General features: G+C 45.9%; 1 protein-coding gene across 6 annotated transcripts in view; it reads left to right on the forward strand.

Moving 5' to 3' along the window:
- Positions 1–21,694, forward strand: part of FAM193A (family with sequence similarity 193 member A) — a 195,489-nt gene that overhangs the window by 42,145 nt on the left and 131,650 nt on the right. For 5 of the 6 annotated variants that reach the window (XM_055384378.2, XM_063705032.1, XM_031010479.3 and 2 more), the window contains exon 2: positions 16,973–17,218. In XM_055384378.2, the coding sequence (XP_055240353.2) occupies positions 16,973–17,218 (246 nt within the window). Of the gene's footprint in view, positions 1–16,972; positions 17,219–21,694 lie in introns of those variants that run through there. The other variant, XM_063705033.1, reaches the window with a different exon arrangement.

Below are 21,694 nucleotides of genomic sequence, written 5' to 3' on the forward strand. Positions count from 1 at the left end.
TGGGATTACAAGTATGAATCACCACTACGCCTGGCCAGCAGTATACGTTTTAAATTAATCCAGAACGTACCTTCAAATGATATCATGGCTGGGTACGGTGGCTCACGCCTGTAATCCCAGCACTTTGGGAGGCCGAGGTGGGTGTATCACGTGAGGTCAGGAGTTCGAGACCAGCCTGGCCAACATGGTGAAACCCCATCTCTACTGAAAAATACAAAAAAAATGAGCCAGGTGTGGTGGTACGCTCCTGTAATCCTAGCAATTACAAAGTGCAATTAAAAATAAGGCTGGCTGGACGTGGTGGCTCACGCCTGTAATCCCAGCACTTTGGGAGGCTGAGGCAGGAGGATCACTTAAACCCAGGCGTTGGAGACCAACCTGGGCAACATAACAAGGTCCTTTCTCTACAAAAAATAAAAAATATTAGCCAGACATAATGGCACTCACCTGTGGTCCCAGTTACTCGGGAGGCTGAGGTGGAAGGATTGCTTAAGCTTGGGGAGTTGCAGTGGCAGAGACCAGTGATCATGCCACTGTACTCCAGCCTAGGTGACAGAGTGAGGCCCTGTCTCAAAAACAAAACAAAAAAAACAGTGAAAACATTGATTTTTCAGCAGTGATAATGGCTGTTATTAAAAAGTTTAAAAATAACAGATGGTGGTGAGGTTGTAGAGAAAAAGGAAAGCTTATACACTGTTGGTGCGAGTGTAAATTAGTTTAACCATTGTGGAAGACGATATGGCAATTCCACAAAGACCTAAAGTCAGAAATACCATTCAACCCAGTAATCCCATTACTGGGTATATACTCAAAGGAATATAAATTGTTGTGTTACAAAGACACATGCATGCGTATGTTCATTGCAGCACTGTTCACAATAGCAAAGACATGGAATCAGCCCAAATGCCCATCAATGATAGATAGATTGCATAAAGAAAACATGGTACATATACACCATGGAATACTATGCAGCCATAAAAAAGAATGGGATCCTGCTCAGGGACTTGGATGGAGCTAGAGGCCATTATCCTTAGCAAAGTAACACAGAAACAGAAAACCAGATACTGCTGGTTTTCTGCAGATTCTCACTTACAAGTGAGAATAAGTAGAACAGAAAACCAGATACCGCATATTCTCGCTTATAGCCGATGAGAACACATGGACACGTAGAGGGGAACAACATACACTGTGGCCTATCAAAGGGTGGAGGGTGGGAGGAGGGAGAGGATCAGGAAAAATAACAACTGATGGCTACTAAGCTTACTACCTGGGTGAAGAAATAATCGGTACAACAAACCCCTGTGACACGTTTACCTGTGTAACCTGCACGTGCTGCCCATGTACCCCCAAATTTAATAAAAAGAAATGTGACCCCTACCCCCCATTTTGGAGCTAGGGTCTGCTGGGAAGTGTTGGATCATGGAGGTGGGTCTTCATGAATGACTTCATGAATGTCCTCCCCATGGTAATGAATGAGTTCTTGCTCTGTTAGTTCACTTGAAATCTGGTTGTTAAAAAGACTCTGGGGCCTCCCCCCTGTATCTCTGGCTCCTCACTCTCTTGCCGTGTGATACATTTGTTCCTTCTTTGCCTTTTGCCATGAGTAAAAGCTTCCTGCGGCCTCACTAGAAGCGGAGCAGATGCTGGTGCCATGCTTGTATAGCCTACAGAACTGTAAGCCAAATAAACCTCTGTTCTTTATAAGTTTTTTAAAACCCACTGATTTGGCTGGGCTCACGCCTGTAATCCCGGCACTTTGGGAGGCCGAGGCGGGCAGATCACAAGGTCAGGAGATCTAGACCATCCTGGCTAACACGGTGAAACCCTGTCTCTACTAAAAATACAAAAAATTAGCCGGGCGTGGTGGCAGGCTCCTGTAGTCCCAGCTACTCGGGAGGCTGAGGCAGGAGAATGGCGTGAACCCGGGAGGCGGAGGTTGCAGTGAGCTGAGATTGCGCCACTGCACTCCAGCCTGGGCAACAGAGCAAGACTCTGTCTCAAACAACAACAACAACAAAAAAAACCCACTGATTTATTTTATTCCATTTTTGGGATTGCCATTTCTTTTGTAGATCTAGGTTTTGTTCTGATACCGTATTCTCTCTTCCTGAAATATTTTCTTTCCTTTTTTTTTTTTTCCGAGGTGGAGTCTCGCTCTGTAACCCAGGCTGGAGTGCAGGGGCACAATCTTGGCTCACTGCAACCTCCGCCTCCCAGGTCCAAGTAATTCTCCTGCCTCAGCTTCCCGAGTAGCTGGGATTACAGGTGCATGCCACCACGCCTGGCTGATTTTTTTGTATTTTAGTACAGATGGGGTTTCACCATGTTGCCCAGGCTGGTCTCGACTCCTGAGCTCAGGCAATCTGCCTGTCTGGGCCTCCCAAAGTGCTGAGATTACAGGCGTGAGCCACCATGCCCAGCTTCTGAAATACTTCAACATTTTATGTGGGTTAGGTATGCTGGCAATAAATTTCCTGTTTTTGTTTGAGAAAGTCTTTCTCCTTTGTTTTATTTATTTATTTATTTTTATTTTTTTGAGACGGAGTCTCGCTCCGTCTTGCTCCAGCCCAGGCTGGAGTGCAGTGGCGTGATCTAGGCTCACTGCAGGCTCCGTCTCCTGGGTTCAAACCATTCTCCCGCCTCAGCCTCCCGAGTAGCTGGGACTACAGGCCCCTGCCACCACGCACGGCTAATTTTTTGTATTTTTAGTAGAGACAGGGTTTCACCATGTTAGCCAGGATGGTGTCAATCTCCTGACCTCGTGATCTGCCTGCCTCGGCCTCCCAAAGTGCTGGGATTACAGGCGTGAGCCACCGCACCTGGCCCTTCTGCTTTACTTTTAAAAGATCCCTTTTCTGGGTATAGAAGTCGTAGTTAAAAGCTGTTTTTTTCTTTCAAGATTTTAGAGAAATTACTCTCTTCTGGTTTTTATGGTTTCTCGCAAGAATCCTGCTGTAATTGTTGTTTCTGTTCTTCCATGTGTAATGTTTCTTTTATCCCTAGCTGCTTTCAATCTCTCCTCTCCTCCTCCAGCCCCCTTTCTTTTCGAGACAAGGTCTTGCTCTATTGCCCAGGCTGAAGTGCAGTGACATGATCACAGCTCACTGCAGCTTCGACCTCCCAGGCTCAAGTGTTCTCCACCTCAGCCTCCCAAGTAGCTGAGACCACAAGTGTGGTCTAATTTTTTAAACTTTTTTGTAGAGATGAGGTCTTGCTATGTTGCCCAGGCTACTCCCGAACCCCTGGGTTCAAGCAATCCTCTCACCCCAACAAGTGCTGGGATTACAGGCACGAGCCCCATCGTACTTGGTCAGTGTTTATTTCCTTCCTTCCTTCTCCCTCCCTCCTCTCTCTCTCTCTCTCTTTCTTATTTTCATATTCTTGGTTGCGCATGACTTTTGTCCTGATTAGTTGTGTATCCAGTTGTCTTTTGTTTTCAGAAGTGAAGAACTGATAGGACCAGGTGTTTTTTTGTTGTTGTTTTTTAACGTTCTCTGTGCTTCTTGGATCTGCGGTTTGGTGTTTGTCATTAATTTTGGAAAATTCTCAACCGTTATTTCTTCTGCTCTGTTTAGAGTTGGCCTCAGTTTATTATTTGCTGTGTGTTATGCAGCACACGCTTTGAATTTTTGTAGAGGCGGCTTGGATCTAGGGTGAGGAGTGTTTTACCATGGCAGTGTTTGAAATTCTGTCTTAAGTCTTCTTTCTTTGTTGTATTTCACAGGAGGTTTCTTTGCATATTCTTCTCCCAGTTGTATTCTGCTGTTGGCTGTTGTTTGAAGCTTTTTGACTTGGAAGTGTGTAGTGGTAGTGAGGTGCTGCCTCCTTTTCTGGTTAAGGCTCAGTTTTTTGTTGTTGTTATTTTTTGAGACGGAGTTTTGCTCTTGTCTCCCAGGCTGGAGTGCGGTGGCATGATCTCAGCTCACTGCAACCTCCACCTCCCGGGTTCAAGTGATTCTCCTGCCTCAGCCTCCAAAGTAGCTGCAGGCACCTGCCACCATGCCCAGCCAATTTTTGTATTTTCAGTAGAGACAGAACCCTGTCTGTCTTTGACCACATTGGCCAAGCTGGTGCCAAACTCCTGACCTCAGGGTGATTTGCCTGCCTCGGCCTTCCAAAGTGCTGGGATCATAGGCGTGAGCCACTGCGCCCGGCCAAGTCTCAGTTTTAGACATGTCTGGTAATCCTGGATTTCAGAGGTGCAGCTGTCTCAGTTCTGCCTTTTCCCTGGCTATAATTTTGGACTCAGTGTGTAATCCTGCCCCTTTTGCAGGACTAGGTCTCTCCTGTCCCTCTCTTCTCTTCCCCCTTCTGCCCCCAAATTAGGACTTTTGTTTCTGAGTGGAGATTGAGAGGAAGGATTTGAGTGGAATTTCTTTCCCCTCCTTCCTGGCTCCTGGTCCCCTCCCTGAGTTCTGCGCTACTGTCTTTGCTTCTTCGGGCTCTTTCAGATCTTTTCAGTGATTGCCTCATGAGTGCCACGGAGAAAGAGCCTGCAAAGTAATGCAGGCTCTCCCAGTTTCTGCAGCTGCCAGAAATTGTCCTGACAGCCTGTACTCAGCCTTTCGCAATTTGTCTTTTATTCTTGCTGAACTCTTCTTACCAGTGTCTGATTGTGTCTACCCCAGGTGAGTGTATGTGTTTTCTTTCCCTGAAGGCACTTAAGATTATGGGCCAGTGTTTGTTCTGTAACCACAGCTCTCCAGCAGGTTCAGAAACAGTCATGGATATGAAGTTAGTCTGGCTGTTTTGCACTGTAAGGTTGAGCATTATGCTGTGCCAGGTCTCTTCATCCTAGGGCAGAAGACAGAAGCAGCCATGTGTTGAGGAACAGAAGTTTTTTGGTGTAAGTCCAGTTTACCAATTTTTTTAATGATTAGTGCTTTTGGGGTCTCAAGAGATCTTTGTCTACTCCAAGGTTGGGAAAACCTTCTTTGTTTTCTTTTAGAGGTTTTATAATTTTAGCTGTTATATATAGGTCTGTGATCTATTTCAACTTAATTTTGGGTATGGTGTGAGGTGAAGTTGGAGGTGTCCCCCACTCCATATTCATATCCAGTTGTGTACCATTTATTGAGAGATCTCTCCCTATGGAATCACCTTGTTCATTTGTCCTTTAACAATGTTCTTTAAACAACATTTGTTAAAAAAATTAGCGGTGCTTGGTGGCTTGCACCTGTAATCCCAGCTACTCAGGAGGCTAAGCAGGAGAATTGCTTGAACCTGGGAGGCGGAGGTTGCAGTGAGTGAAGATTGTGCCACGGCACTCCAGCCTGGGCGACAGAGTGAGATTCCGTCTCAAAAAAAAAAAAAAACACCCATCTCTAAAGAATATTTCTTACTGTTAAATAATATAAAAATGCATAAAAGTAATGTACAGGTTTGCAAATTAATTTGACCGCTGGTATAAGCACCATTCAGATAAGGAAATAGAACATTACCAGGACTCCAAAAGCCTGCTAAAGGCTACTACTCGATTACAGTTTCCTTTGTTTTCCTTTCGTTAAACATACTAAATGGCAGGGTGCAGTGGCTCACGCCTGTAATCCCAGCACTTTGGGAGGCCGAGGTGGGCAGATCATGAGGTCAAGAAATCGAGACCATCCTGGCCAACATAGTGAAACCCCATCTTTACTAAAAATACAAAAATTAGCTGGGCGTGGTGGTGTGTGCCTGTAGTCCCAGCTACTCAGGAGGCTGAGGCAGGAGAATTGCTTCAACCCAGGTGGCGGAGGTTGCAGTGAGCCGAGACCGTGCCACTGCACTCCAGCCTGGTGACAGAGCAAGACTCTGTCTCAAAAAAAGGAAAAAAAAAAACAAACCAAAACTAAACATCCCAACACTATAGTTTTGCCTGTTTTTGTACCTTATATATAAATGGAAGCATCCATACTGAATAGGGTATATAACTTGTCTCACCCAACAATATTTGAAAGATTTGTTTTGAACTTAGCTATGGTTTATCCATTTTAATTCCTGTATAGTATTTCACCATATAGATGACTGTTCATTCATTCTTCAGTTTATGGGTTATTTCCAGTTTGGGACTGGCATGAATACTCTTGTACATGTATTTTGGTGCATACAGGGCTTAATATGAGGAAAAATAGATATCCAGAAAAGGAATTACTGGGTCATAGTCTACATGTATTTTCACAGTCTTCATGTAATGCCTATTTCCCAAAGTGGTTATACCTATTTTCACTCTACCAGCAGTACTTGAGAGTTCCCGTTGTTTCATGTTTTTGGTTGAGCGTGGGTTTTGTCCTAATTTTTTGTTTGAGCCTCTCTGGTGGGTAAATGGTGGTACTATGATTTAATTTATCTGTGATATGTAACATCATCTTTTCATATGTTTATGTCTATGGACCATTTGGGTCATCTGTTGTGAAGAACCTGTTCAAGTCTTTTGCCCAATTTTTTCAGTCAAGTTGTATATCTTTTTCCTATTTTTCTCATTTTTCACTTTTTTTGGTCATTTTTTTCATTTTCTTAATGTTTATCAAATATAAGTTTTAAATTTTAGGCTGGGCATGGTGGTTCATGCCTGTAATCCTAGCCCTTTGGGGAGGCCAAAGTGGGCGGATCACCTGAGGTCAGGCGTTCAAGACGAGCCTGGCCTACATGGCGAAACCCCGTCTTTACTAAAAAATACAGAAATTAGCTGGGTGTGGTGGTGGGCACCTGTAGTCCCAGCTGCTTGGGAGGCTGAGGCAGGGATAATTGCTTGAACCTGGGAGGTGGAGGTTGCAGTGAGCCAAGATTGTGCTACTGCACACCAGCCTGGGTGGCAGAGTGAGACTGCATCTCAAAAAATAAATAATTTTTAAATAGTTGAATCTGGGCTGGGTGGGGTGGCTCATGCCTGTAATCTCAGCACTTTGGGAGGCCGAGGCTGGTGGATCACTTGAGGTTGGGAGTTCATGGCCAGCCTGATCAGCATAGAGAAACCCCATCTCTACTAAAAAGACAAAATTAGCCAGGCGTGGTGGTGCATGCCAGTAATCCTAGCTACTGGGGAATCTGAGGCAGGAGAATCACTTGAACCCAGGAGGCAGAGGTTGCAGTGAACTGAGATCGTGCCATTGCACTCCAGCCTGGGAAACGAGCAAAAACTCCGTCTCAAAAAAAAAAAAAAAAAATATATATATATATATAGTCGAATCTGTTGATCTTTTCCTTTATGCTTTAGTGCTTTTGGTGTCTGTCTTGAAAATGTTTCCCTTTACCCAAGGTCATGAGGATATTATCCATCATCTTTCACATTTAGGTCTATAATTAAAGAATTGATTTTTGTGTATGGTGTGAGATAGGGGCCCAGTTTTTTTTCCCCCCCCCGATTTGGGTATCTAGTTGTTCTGTGTTAACTTCAATTTAAAAGGCCATTCTTTCCATAGTATTGTAGAATGCCATCTTGGTTATAAATTTAGTGTCTGTGTTTCATACCTTGGTTATAAATTTAGTGTCCGTGTATCATACCTTGATTCTATATTCCTTCGTCTACTTTTCTATCCTTGAGCGGCCAGTACCACACTCTCTGAATTATAGCATTTTTTGTTGTTGAGAACAGAGTCTTGCTCTGTTGCCCAGGCTGGAATGCAGTGGCAGGAGGATGGCTCATTGTAGCCTCAACCTCCTGGGCTCAAGCGATCTTCCCACCTCAGCCTCCTGAGTGGCTGGGACTACAGGTGCATGCCACTATGCCTGGCTTATTTTTAAATTTTTTGTAGAGACGGTGTCTCCCTCTGTTGCTCAGGCGGTCTTGAACTCCTGGGCTCAAGCAACCCTCTCACCCAAGCCTCCCAAAGTGCTGGGATTACAGGAGTCAGCCGCCATGCTCAGCCTAGTATAGCTTTTTAATAAGCCTTAATAGGCATTCTGTATTGTTCTTCATGAGTGTTTTGGTTATTCTTGGCCCTTTATAATTTTATGTGCTTTATGTGAAATTAAACTTCTGTATCTTAGTCCGTTTGTGTTACTATAAGGAATACCTGAGGCTGGATAATTTTGCTCCTGGTTCTGCAAGCTGTGTAAGAAGCATGGTGCATAGCATTTGCATCTGGTGAGAGCCTCAGGTTTTTTCCACTTACGGCACAAGGTGAAGAGGACCCAGTGTGTCCAGATGACATGATGAGAGAAAAAGCAAGAGAGATGGGAAAGGAGGTGCCAGGCTGTTTTTAACAGCTAGCTCTCAGGGAACTAATGGAATGAGAACTCACTCAGTGCTGCAAAGACAGCACCAAGCCATTCATGAGGGACCTGCCCTCATGACCCATGCACTTCCCATTAAGCCTACCTCCAGCACTGGGTGTGGTGGCACGTGCCTGTGGTCTCAGCTGCTCAGGAGTCTGAGGTGAAAGGATCGCTTGAGCCCAGAAGTTCGAGACTAGCCTGGCAACCTAGTGAAACCTCGTCTCTGCTAAAAATACAAAAATTAGTCGGGCATGGTGGTGCATGCCTGTAGTTCCAGCTACTTGGGAGACTGAGGCAGGAGGATCACTTGATAGCCCGGGTGGTGGAGGTTGCAGCGAGCCAAGATCGTGCTACTGCAGTCCAGCCTGGGCAACAGAGTGACCCTGTCTCAAAATATGTAAATAAAAGAAAAAGAAAAAAATTTTGAAAAGAAAGAGCTGGGGTGGACAACTCTGAAGGAATTCACTGAAAAGGAAGGAAAAGATAGGCAGTGAGAAGCTGGGGCAGAAGTGCCACTGAGAGGAGATCGTTGTGTTTCTTCAGAGTGGGAGACAGCATATTTGCATCCCAATGGAAGTGATGCAGGAAAGAAAGAGAAAGTGATGATATGAGAAGAGGACAGAATCAATGGTCCTCAAGTGGCGACAGGGTGGGGTCTGGTTGTGAAGAGCTAGTTGGAGGACATTGGAGAGGAGGGCACAGGCGCAGGTCTGCGGATGTGTGGGAGCTGTGAAAACTACTGCCAAGTGCTTTTCCAAAAGATTGCTGGTGCTCACACCATCCTCAGCAGTCTGTGAATACCCATCTTCCTTTATACTCCTCAGCACAGAGTGCCATGTCCCTGTTCTTCCCTCCTGGCACCCTGCTCCGCGTTGACGGAGCTCGAGATCCCCACATCTACTCCACTGCTCCCCTTCCTCTCAAGTTCCGTCATTAGGCTCAGGGACCTTGGCCCTTTCCCTGTGTCCTGCCATGAAAGTTCTGGTGCCTCTTTACCTTAAGTCATCTCCTCATCTTTTGAATTACATGGACCATAACATTTTTAGTCATCAGCTTGGTGACTTAGCTTTATCAACATTGTATTATGGGAAGGAGAGGATTCTATAAAAAAGCAAGTATTGCCTGTGGGCCCCACTGTTTTAGGTCACTGGCTAGCCGCTGGTTTGGCTCTCCTTGGGCCAGATGCCTCCCTGCTGCCAGGGGAGCACAGGTGATGGTGATGGATGAGGGTCTGCTGATGGGGACCTTCCCATCAGCAGAGGTGTGGGTGACTTGGGACTTGTCGGGTGTGCAAATGGCTACTTTGGATTTGCTTCAGGTCACTTAATTGTGAGATGCTACCTACCTATTCCATTTATTGTCTCTGAATAAAAGCCACTTTCAGCCTCTGTTCTAATTAAGTAGTTTTATTTTCCTCTCTGGTCATTTCTGGGTATTGCTGTAAAGACTGTTAATACCTTATGCAAAATGACTGGTTACTGTGATTTTTCAGGACTTTCAGAGATTGAAGGGATACAAACTGCAGTGTGAGAAGTTAGTAGGCCTTTGATACCAACTTTTTATTTGACCTTAGTAGATTAACTTTAAAGATTGGCAAAGAACGGTATGTTAGAAATACATGTAAGTCTGCTGCTATTAATAAATTCAAGCTGTTTTGCTCTTTTGCTGTGTGGAGCTTGAATGTAGAGACTTGAAGTATTTTGTAGATATTTGTGCTGTCCCATGACAGAGCAGGGATATGAAACTTGCCCTGGCATCCAGACATGTTCTGAGGCTGGCTCAGACATTTGTTTTCTTCTGGATAAGTAGCATCAAAACAAATAGTAATTATATTGTTTAATAGACTTAAAACATGGCAACTACATTTGTATAGGAAAAAACCACATTAGTAACATTACATGGAGAAAAGCATTTTATGTAACTATAGTTCCAGCAAATACCACTATGCCTTCATTAATGCCTTAAAACCATCTTATTTACATCTGTAGAACCACTGGCCATTTAATAGGGCAATTCAGGAGCAATCATTAAAAACAGTTGCAGTTTTCATTAGGTTTTCTCTGTTTTTTCTAATATGTAAACTGAAATTAAAAGTAAATCCTTCAGAGTTCATTCTTTAAAAAAAGTAAGTCCTAAGGAAAACTGTTATATTAGCTATTTAAAAGGATGCTGTAATAATGTAGATCAATCACTGTTGAATTTTATTGAGTTTCCATGGAACAGCCTTGAAATTATAAATTGCTAGATATTTACTCTGTAAGATTACAGAAATTATTTATCACAGAGCCTTAAATACTTAAGGTAATTTTGTGCCTAACTCATGATATGATTGTTACCAATCTCTTTGTAACCACTGAGAAGGAGGTTTAAGTATTAATGTTAGTAATTGCTCTCCAGGCAATGCCTTTTGCTCAGAGAACCTGCATGTGCTTTGGGAAAGCTGAGTTCAGGAAAGAAAGGGTGAAAAGGGCACAGGTATTTTAGTGACTACACATAGCAGCGTTCCCTGGACTTGAGTGCAGGTAGCTAATAAAAGATCATGTATAGGCTGGGCTTGGTGGCTTACGCCTGTAATCCCAGCACTTTGGGAGGCCGAGGTAGGCAGATCACGAGGTCAGGAATTTGAGATCAGCCTGACTGACATGGTGAAACCATATCTCTACTAAAAATACAAAAATTAGCCGGGCATGGTGGCGCAGGCATGTAATCCCAGCTACTCAGGAGGCTGAGGCAGGAGAATTGCTTGAACCCAGGAGGCGGAGGTTGCAGTGAGCTGAGATCACGCCACTGCACTCCAGCCTGGGCAACAGAGCGAGACTCTGTCTCAAAAAAAAAAAAAGAAAAAAGAAAAAAAGGATCATATATAAAAATGCAGAAAATTGGCTGGGCGCCATGGCTCATGCCTGTAATCCCAGCACTTTGGGAGGCTGAGGCGGGCAGATCACGAGGTCAGGAGATCGAGACCATCCTGGCCAACATGGTGAAACCCCATCTCTACTAACAATTAGCTGGGCGTGGTGGCTCCCGCCTGTAGTCCCAGCTACTTGGGAGGCTGAGGCGGGAGGATCATTTGAACTCGGGAGGCAGAGGTTGCAGTGAGCCAAGATGGCGCCACTGCATTCCAGCCTGGTGACAGAGCAAGACTCCATCTCAAAAAAAAAAAAAAAAAAATTAAAAAACAGAAAATTGTGGTTGAGGTAGGCAAGACAAAGTGTGTATTATTGATTTGGACTAGACATTTCAGTTCCCTTAGCATTTACTGGGTGCCTACTGGATGCTGGGTGCATTATGGACATTCATAATGTTGAGTGTCTGATGGGAAGATAGACATGTGAAAGATAATTTTGTAGTATAATGAATATATGATAGTCTATAGGAAGTGTAGAAGTTGGCCAGGCGCAGTGGCTCACGCCTGTAATCCCAGCATTGTGAGAGGCCGAGGCGGGTGGATCACGAGGTCAGGAGATCGAGACCATCCTGGCTAACATGGTGAAACCCCGTCTCTAGTAAAAGTACAAAAAATTAGCCAGGCGTGGTGGCGCGCACCTGTAATCCCAGCTATTTGGTACGCTGAGGCAGGAGAATCACTTGAACCTGGGAGGTGGAGGTTGCATTGAGCCGAGATCGTGCCACTACACCCCAGCCTGGGTCACAGAGCAAGACTCCCTCTCAAAAAAAAAAAAAAAAAAAAAAGAGTGTAGAAGTTGTACAGGAGTTGTAGTAATTAGCTGCGTGTGACACGTATTGATTGAGGGGTAGGGAGCAAAATTCACAGAATAAAAAAGTTACCATAGTGGGGTATGAAGGGATGCCTCGCAGTTGTCTCGTAAAGGAAAGGCGGGGAGATTGGTGTTTTAGGGAAGCAAGCAGCAAGTATGAAGGCAGGAAGAGATAAAGCCACATAGTTGGTTGGGGCGGGAGTGTGGAACTGTAAGGAGTTTCAAGTGGGTGATTTTGCAAGAACACACTGACCAAGGGCCTGGTGTATCCTGCTTGATCCTTTGGTAAGGGCTTGATCTTTTTAGGCAGCAGGAACAATCGAAGGGTTTAAGGCAGAGAATGTTCTGGTCATAGGTACAGTGTGAGGGGGTTTTGACAGGAGATGGAGGACATGTGGGGAGCAGACAGCCCTGAAGGCCGGTCGGCAGGAGGTGGCAGCGTCACCAGCATGGGGCCTTTGTTGTGTCTCCTGCATTAGCCTTCATAGGGCGGTCTAATCTGGGTTGTGCTGCCATTACCTGAGAGGATATTGCTTTTACTGTGTTTTTACCCTAAGATGACCATTTTTCTTCATGTTTATAAGAAGTTTATCTGTAAAGTATTTTTAGTAAGTCTGGGTTTTCATGTTTAATTTGGAATTTCATTTTGGAAACAAATTTCAAAACTAGAATATAAGCCTAGCAAGAAAACAAATGCTATTATGATTTAATGTCTTTTATGATACACACACACCTCCCACCCCCATGCACACAGGCCACAGTCACTGGGTGGTAGAAAATCAGTTTATTCAGAAAAGGTAAAATACATCATAGATGTAGAACTCAGCCGTTAGTAGTGTTCCCAAAGTGTTTTCAGCAATACTGCCATCTTAGCCATATGTCCGTATTCTCCTATGCAAAAATTTCTGGGTTATCTTGGTCCCTTACATGGATATATATACACATTTTATATATTTACATATTTCATCTATGTGTTTGTAGGATTTGGGGGATGATACTAGTAAAATGTTCATTCTGGTGCATATATATATATTTTTTTTTTGAGATGGAGTATTGCTCTGTTTGCCCAGGCTGGAATGCAGTGGCGCGATATCCGCTTGCCGCAACCTCCGCCTCATGGGTTCAAGTGATTCTCCTGCCTCAGCTTGAGTAGCTGGGATTACAGATGTACGCCACCACACCCGGCTAATTTTTTGTATTTTTAGTAGACACGGGGTTTCACCACGTTGGCCAGGCTGGTCTTGAACTCCTGACCTCTTGATCTGCCTGCCTCGGCCTCACAGAGTGTTGGGATTACAGGCGTGAGCCACCGCGCCCAGCCTGCTACATTTATTTTTAAAAATATCAATGTAACTAGACTTCTGCTTCCAAGCAAGAGGTAGTAACTAGAAGTGGATTTATCTTCCTGTCTCAAACAATGAAACAAAGGACCAAAAAAATGTACCAAGTAGTAGTTTTCCAACATTGGCCCACAGGCAGGCAGGACAGTGATCCCTGAGAGAAGAAGAATAACCACGGCAAGCTCCAGCCTTGCCCAGGCTTCCTGCCTGGACAGAGTCTGAAGGCTAGGACTTGGAGAGCTACCCAGACCGAGCCTGAGGATCTCCTTGATTGAGGAGGCTGGGTTGAGACTTTGGGGGGCCAAAGTAAATTTGCAGGGCAGAGCACCAGAGAGGAGAGAGCTGCAAAGAGGGGAAGGAAGAGCTCTGCATAGGGTTCTCCCCAAGCCCAGCTGAGGGCGCATAAGCACATGCCTGTGGGGAAGCTCTCTGCGCCTGGGCTAGCACCCTGGAAGTGAGGAGCAGGACAAACCTTGCAGCTCACACAGGGCCAGGAGCAGTGTGTGTTCCTACCAGCCACTGTGGGAAAATCTTACAACCTGCAGGACCCTGGGTGGCAGCTTAGGAGGATATTGCCTCAGTTGTGGGTAAGAGGAAAGGCGTTCTGATGCTGCCTTACAGAGCCTACAAGCCCTGAAAGGACCAGACTCTTCCCAAACAACCCTCCTATGGCCCATGAGGAAGCTCAGATACTGAAGGAATGAAAAAATACCCAGCACCTGACGCTTCATACTTGTCCCTAGCTCTTCTCCTCCTCTCACACCTCACAGCTGGCTCCTTCACAGCCTTATCCACTTCTCTTCCTGCAGCCCTGGTCCAAGTTGCTGCTGTCTGGCTCCTGAACTGCAGATAGTCGTTTCTTCCCATTCTCCCATCCCATCTCTCTCTGCACGCAGCCTCAGAGTCACTCCTTGACTTGAGTGGCCCTCAGCTCTCCCCCATCTCTCCTTCTGCTCTTGTCAGCCCCATGCCAGCCACTGGGCTCCCCACAAGGTACAGCCATGTCGGCTTCGGGGGTCTCCTCAAGGAGGCCCTCACTGTCCACCGGATTAAAGGGCACAGATTCTCTTTGCTGTTATGTTTTTCTCCTTATCACTATTTAATTAGTTAATTTTTTCATGTATTTGTCTTATTTATTGCCTTTGTCTTTGACAGTTTTCTTCACCATTGTGCCCTCAGTGCCTGGACCAGTCCCTGAGCATGTGATGGGCTCAGTAAATCCTGGATGACTGGTGAATGTACAGGAGCTGAGCTGTGCGCTCTCCGGTCATTTCTGGCTCTTAACATTATGATTTTAGGCTTGGAGACCTTTGGGCCTGTAGAGCCCAGCATCTCATTCTGTAATTAAAAGGGCAGGCCAGAAAGGTCTGATGGGTATGGCTGTTCTGCCAGTGATGGGAGCTGTTTTCTAAGACCTGAGGAAAAGAGATGGCTTTATATTGGGGTAAATTGGTGTGCCTTTTTTTTTTTTTTTAAATTGTCGTCGTTTAGGCTTTTGGGATTTGTTGGTATGGAAAAATACATGGATTCTCATGGTACTCGGTGGTTTGAGTAGTCTGGCGTTCTCTAGGACACTGTGGGGAGGTAGGACCCAGTTGTCTGCCCCTGTGCCCCAAACATTCAGCTCAGGATGGCTGCTGAGCTGGATTTGGGAAAACTCACAACCCTGTGGATGTAACAGGAGTCAGCAGTTTTGATCACTGGTTCATGGAAACATGTGAGAATATATATGAACATCTTTTGAGTCTTGCTGGTATTGTCATTCATTCTTTCAGTCACTAATTCATTCATTTATACATTCAGCCCCTTGTTTAAATATGTGCTTCCTGCCGGTCAGCAGGAAGTCTTAAGAATGGAGCCTGGGGTCCAAATGAGAGCCCTCAGTGGCTGTTGAGGGGCCAATCTGTCATGTACAGTGGGTTCTTTTGAATACCGGTGGTGGGATGGGGAGACAGCTCGAGGCTGTGGGAAGAGCTACAGGTCTAGCCGGCCTTGGAGAAGCTTCTGGGTGGAGATGGAGACTGAAAAGCCAGAACAGCGTCAGCTGGGTCCACTCTCTTCCCACCTGGCATGTCTTGCAGCAAGGGCACCCCACATGGCAGGAGAGACTAGCGGGGGTTCTCTCACCTCCACCCCACTGTGTGCCCTTTTTCTGGCTGCCTCTGGAAGGCCAGGCGAGGCTTCCCTTTGCCCTGCTCCCTGGGAGTGCCTCCCTCCAGCCTCTCCTCAGGGTTCGAAGGGGCTTCCTCCTAAGGTGCAGAGGCAGCCCTGTGTGAAGGACCCGTCTTAGGATTGGGTTGATACGGGTTAAAAATCCTGTGTCTCCCCCGACACACACACACTTGCTGGTCTTGGGACTTTAACCCCATTTCCAGTTGTGTGAGACTCAGTTTCTTTCTTTTTCTTTTCTTTTCCTTTTTTTTTTTTTTTTTTTTTGAGACTTAGTCTTGCTCTATTGCCCAGGCTGGAATGCAGTGGCGCGATCTCGGCTCACTGCAACCTCCACCTTCCAGGTTCAAACGATTCTCCTGCGTCAGCCTCCTGAGTCAGCCTCCTGAGTCAGCCTCCTGAGTCAGCCTCCTGAGTAGCTGGGATTACAGGTGCATACCACCACGCCCAGCTAATTTTGTGTTTTTAATAGAAACAGGGTTTCACCATGTTGGCTAGGCTGGATTTTTCTTTCTTTCTTTTTTTTTTTTTTTGACACAGGGTCTTGCCCTCTCACCCAGGCTAGAGTGCAGTGGCACGATCACAGCTCACTACAGCCTCGACTTGCTGGGTTTTAGCAATCGTCTCACCTCACCCTCCCTAGTAGCTGGGACTACAGGCACGCACCACTATGCCTGGCTAATAGTTGGATTTTTTGTAGAGGCGAAGTCTTGCTATGTTACTGAGGCTGGTCTCAAACCTCTGAGCTCAAATGATCATCTCACCTCTGCCTCCCCAGGTGCTGGGATCACAGGTGTAAGCCACTGTGCCCAGCCTTCAGTTTCTTTTCTGTATTTGTGTTTTAAAGGCTAATTTTATTTTTTTTCTGATAGAGTGGGTGGTTATCTTTTGAGAGGTTTTAAGGTATAACAATCTTGCCTTTTCCTCCTACCTCTAAGGCCTCTTCCCCTTGCCCCACATTGTAGGACCTATTTGAAAATGCAGATGTTTATTTACATCAGGTGATAAGAGATGAGCTCAGCATCATTACTGCTGGGCCTGGAAGGGAGTCTGGGCCTTGGATGTGCAGCTGCCATGAGCTGCCTGTTTATCTTGAATCTGGAATTTGGACAGCCCACCTCAAAGATGGTTTGCATCTGCAGACACACTTAAGCCAGAATTGCCATCTTGAATCTGAGCCCTGGTGTGCAGATGCCTCTAGAATAGTAGTTTCAGACTTTGTTGGTGGTAACCAGTTCTGGTAAACAGTCTGAAAATTGAGGCTGACAATTTCTAGCGTGTGGTGGAAAAGTAATACAGAAGTCAAGGTGAAGGGGTTAATTTTGACAATTTTCTAAGTCGTACTAAGATAAGATTTTCTTTATGGCACTATTTAAAGTATTACGAGTTTCTAGAACATTAGGTTTAGTTTTATTCAATACATTTCCTATTTTATGTTTCTGTATATAAACATACACATGCATTTTAGTTTTAGAACTATACATATATTTTAATATTCTTGGCTTTGTAGATGAGGTTTTGAAAATAGAATTTTTTTTTTTTCTATTCCAGACTCCTTTTAGTTTTGGCATGAATCATAGGACACCACCCTACCCCGCTGGGGATTATTGTCTTCTGTGCAGAAGTGAACGGAAAGACTCCTCATTCTTAGAGAGTGGAATTAAGACTGCGAGCAAATTGGCCCTTTCCATGGCTCCCAAGGGCAACAGCGTGCTGCACCTGCCACTATGGGTGTGCCCGGACTGCCGCAGGACCGTGGAGAAGGAGGAGAGGCATGGCGGCCTTGACCAGCCAGTGGTGAGTGGCTGCCAGCACAGGCAGCGCAGGGTGTTGGCTCCCCCGACCCAGGTTATGGGGTAACTGGCAGTGAAAGAAATGGATTTGCTTTTGCTTCAGGGGGCACTCCCTCCTGCACCACCTTCTAGTCTGTATCTCCTGGTACGTTCCTCGTGGTCTTCCCTGGCCACACTGCAGTAGGTGGCAGGACACCTGCCCTCCTTTTCTGGGCACAATTCAGTCATCAAGCTATGTGGCCCTGAAGGGTGATTTTTGGCTTTGAGCTTAGTATTTCTTTGGTGGTGCAGTTTCTTGAAAAGGGAGTACAATTTTCACGTGTTTAGTTCTCAACAATTTGACATGCAGGTAATTCTTTACGCGATGCAGCTCTTAAGCCTCACCTTCCCTTTTACTTGTTTGTGCTGCTTCAGCCTCTTCGAGGCCACAGAGAGGCCACAGCAGGCTTGGCTGGGAAGACTGCACCCTTACTCTTATCTTTGACCTGATGGAGTTTTGGTGGGTCCTTGTTCCGGGCAGGCTTTCACATGTACTATTTGGGTTCTGGAAGGAGTTGGCTTTTGCAACTATTTGAGGCCCCACATTCTAGGCCTCTTCTATGCCCTTTGATTTCTGCTTGAAAGCGGCTAATTATTTTCTGAGCTCTTCTTTTCCTTCTGATACCTTGCTGTGTGCAGCCAGGAAGCGTGTGCATTCCCTGCTCCTCTGTTTTCTCCTGCAGAACTGCCTTGGGGGAGTCCTGGTGACAATCTGAAGAGCGCGTCCCCACTGCCTGGTGTGGGTTTCCATCTTTACTGGCCTTGGAGGCAAGCCCCATCTCCAGGGCCAGTTTCTATCCTTGGGGTCTCATTGTCAGAATTACTTTCTCACTCGGCCCCTCCCGCATGTCCCCCTTTCCTGCTGTAATTCTCTTCCTAGCACTTATTTCTAACATACTATGTATTTTACTTACTCATTTGGTTTGCTTTCTTCTTCATTAGAATATAAACTCTACAAAGACAGCTATTTTTATGGTTTTCTTTGTGTGGTTTTTTTGTTTGTTTGTTTTTTTACCAATACCATTTTCTTTGCTTTTTGTGGTGGTTTGTTTGTTTTCTCATTAAAGTTTATCAGCTCTTCTTCCGACTCCAGCCCTGCTCTTGTATTTTAGCCTGCCTCTACGCTTGGGAACAGGCTTCTGCTGTTTGCCCTGGTCCAGAGGCCAGCGGAAGTGCCTGTGGTTCCCTGCAGTTCATCTTGCCTGGGTTGGAGGAGGATCTCATTTCCCAGCCCCCGGCTTGTCTTGGTAATGGATAGTTTGTCAAATGAGCCATTCTCTCCTCACCAGAAACAGTGACCTTGGGAACAGCAGAGGTGTAGTGTTGGCCTGTGTTTGTGGACTCGGACCAGCTGTTGCTTTGTAGGTCAGCCTCTTTGTTGGAGCTGGCCTTTAAAAAAATAATATGATTTACCTTCCATTAAGATTCACTCTTTTTTTACTTAAAAAATGTTCACTACCACAGTTAAGCTACAGAACATTTGCATCACCCCATAAAATAACCTTGTTCCCCTTGGTAGTCACTTCCCTTCCCCCGTCCTAGCCTCTGGTAACCACTGACCTGAATTTTTTTTTTTTTTGAGACAGAGTCTCGCTCTGTCACCCAGGCTGGAGTGCAGTGGCACAATCTTGGCTCACTGCAACCTCCGCCTCCCGGGTTCAAGAATTCTTCTGCCTCAGCCTCCCCAGTAGCTGGGACTACAGGCACGCGCCACCATGCCCAACTAATTTTTGTATTTTTGGTAGAGATGGGGTTTCACCATGTTGGCCATTATGGTCTCGATCGTGATCCGCCCACCTCTGCCTCCCATAGTGCTGGGATTATAGGCATGAGCCACCGTGCCTGGCCTGACCTGATTTTTGTTCCTACAGTTTTGCTTTTTCCAGAGTGTCACATATACTTCTGTAACTTGCATAGTGCTTTTGAGAGTCACCCAAAATGTTGCATGCATCAGTAGTTTCTCTTTTTTATTGAGTAATTTTACAGATAAACCAATTTATGCATTCACCAATTAATTGATGGATGTTTGTGTTGTTCCCACGTTTGGGCTATTTTGAAAAAAGCTGCTATGAACATTATTTTTCTTCTGTGGACATCCTTTTTATGTGTTGCTGGATTGATTTGCTAAAGTTATGTTAATGATTTTTGCATCTGTGCTCATGAAGGCTGTCTGTAGGCCTCTTGTCTTACAGTGGCCTTCGGGGTCTCATAAAATGAGTTGGAATGTGTTCCTGTTTCTTCTCCTTTCTGGAAGACTGTGTTAGAATTGGTATTATCATCTCTTCCTTAAACGTTATTGGTTCTTGCTTTCTGTTTCTCTTGTTCTGTTTGGTCAAATGCCAGACAGTGTGCAGAGAGCATCAGGCTGAGGTTGTTTCCTGTGTCCTGTTGTGCACCTGGGAGGCCAGGTCAGTCCAGTTGGCCTCAGCTGGGCTGTCTCTAGCACTGTGCGTGCTCGTGTGGGCCTGTAGAGGGGAGTCTCTCTCTACTTCCTCCTTGGCAAGGTCTCCGATGGTGGCATCTTCTCAGTTCCCCCCTCTAGCCTGACTCTTGGGCAGCTCTGTGCTCACGGCCTTGGGGGCAGCTTTCCCAGCGAGCCCACCTCTGCCCGGTGGCAGCCAGACTCTGCCTTGTATCTGCAGGAGTCTGACCGGCCCCGTGTCTTGTGCTGGTCCTGGCCTGTGTGTGGCACACGCCTTTCTCCAGGACAAGGAGAAAGGCATGTTTCCTTCCTCTCTGCTAGTGGATTAGCTGGAGACTTGGGTGCAGGTCTCCTGGGAATGAGTGGGAACATTCCTTTTGGGGCTTTCCAGGGGTTAGACTCCCACACTTGACACTCTCAACCTTTCAGAATTTGTTTAAAGTTAAACTGTTTTTTTTTTTTCTAACCACTTTTATGGCCTCCTTCCACTTTCCTTCCTCTGTCAAAGGTGAAACAGTAAGTGTGTCCCCTTCTCCCTGGAGGGGCTGCTGCACTTTGTTGTGTAGTTCCCTCCGGCAGCCCGGTCACTTCGGCTCTCTGATGGCCCAGAGATAGGATTTTATCAATTGTCCTGCTCTGTCTCTGGTCAGGGCTCGGAGTGCACGGCTCTCCCGCAGCTTTCTGCATCCAGAGGGGAAGTGGGGCTGAATTGCTGTCTTCTAGATAAGCATTCTGTTATCAGCAGTTGTAGGAGAATATTGGTGGGAATTTATCTTAACATCTTGCCTGACAGTTGCACGTTGCAAATTTCTCTGGAGACCTCTTCTTCCAAGATTGACCCATCCTAGCATCACGTCCTAGACATAGTCATGCCTGGAAACCTAAGAAATCTCCATTTCAAACTTTCATCTTGATCATTGTCTGTCTTTGTAGCTCACTTGCTTGTCTTCTCTTGCCATAGTGTTTTTTTTTGTTTTTTTGTTTTTTTTTTTTTGAGACAGAGTCTTGCTCTGTTGCCCAGGCTGGAGTGCAGTGGTGCAATCTCAGCTCACTACAGCCTCACTTCCTGGGTTCAAGAGACTATCGTGCCTCAGCCTCCCGAGTAGCTGGGACTATAGGCATGCGCCATCACACCTGGCTAATTTTTTTTATTTTTTTTAGAGACACAATCTCGCTCTGTCACCCAGGCTGGAATGCAGTGGTGCGATGTTGGCTCACTGCAACCTCTGCCTCCTGGGTTCAGCTGATTCTCATGCCTCAGCCTCCCGAGTACCTGGGACTATAGGCGCGCAACACCACACCTGGCTGATCTTTGTATTTAGCAGAGACAGGGTTTCGTGATGATGGCCAAGCTGGTCTCAAACTCCTGGCCTCAAATGATCTACCTACCTTGGCTTCCCAAAGTGCTGGGATTACAGGCGTGAACCACTGTGCCTGACCTGCCATAGTTCTTTTGACCTCATCCATCCCTGTCAGTCCATGGATTCCATTCCTGTTACGTTTATCACGTCTCCCTGACCTCACTCCTAGGAGCCTGAGTTCCCGGACTTGGCACTGTGGCTCTTCCGTGGCTCTCAGGCAAAGGCCCTGAACTTTTTTTGGTTATGCTGGTCCAGCCCTATCTTTTCCCTCCATGTGGCAGAATATTCATGGAGAAAATTGCTGGCCTCAGTTTACTGCTTCCTCTTCATAACTTCATGACTGCAAACCATGCATGGGCATCTAGTGCGTTTTTCTGGCTTAAGTACCTCCCCAAACTCCTTGGCAGGAACCCTTCCTTTTCCTTGCTTCTTAGACTACGTGTACCCTCTTTACCCACCCCTTGCTCAGCTCAGCTATTGACCTTCGTGCTTCAGGGAGAAAATCAAAGCTAACACCTCCCCTGTATCACCCCCAAACCCCCATAGCTGAGGGCATTTTCTCCTCTCTTTCCTCTCCAAGGCCCACCCCCACTGGGCTTTCAGGTGCCCATCTGTTTTCATCTTCTTCAAGACTTTGTCGCTTTGATTATTGTTTTCT

The sequence above is a fragment of the Gorilla gorilla genome, chromosome 3 (assembly GCF_029281585.2).
Source record: "Gorilla gorilla gorilla isolate KB3781 chromosome 3, NHGRI_mGorGor1-v2.1_pri, whole genome shotgun sequence".
In the NCBI taxonomy this organism is placed as follows: Eukaryota; Metazoa; Chordata; class Mammalia; order Primates; family Hominidae; genus Gorilla; species Gorilla gorilla.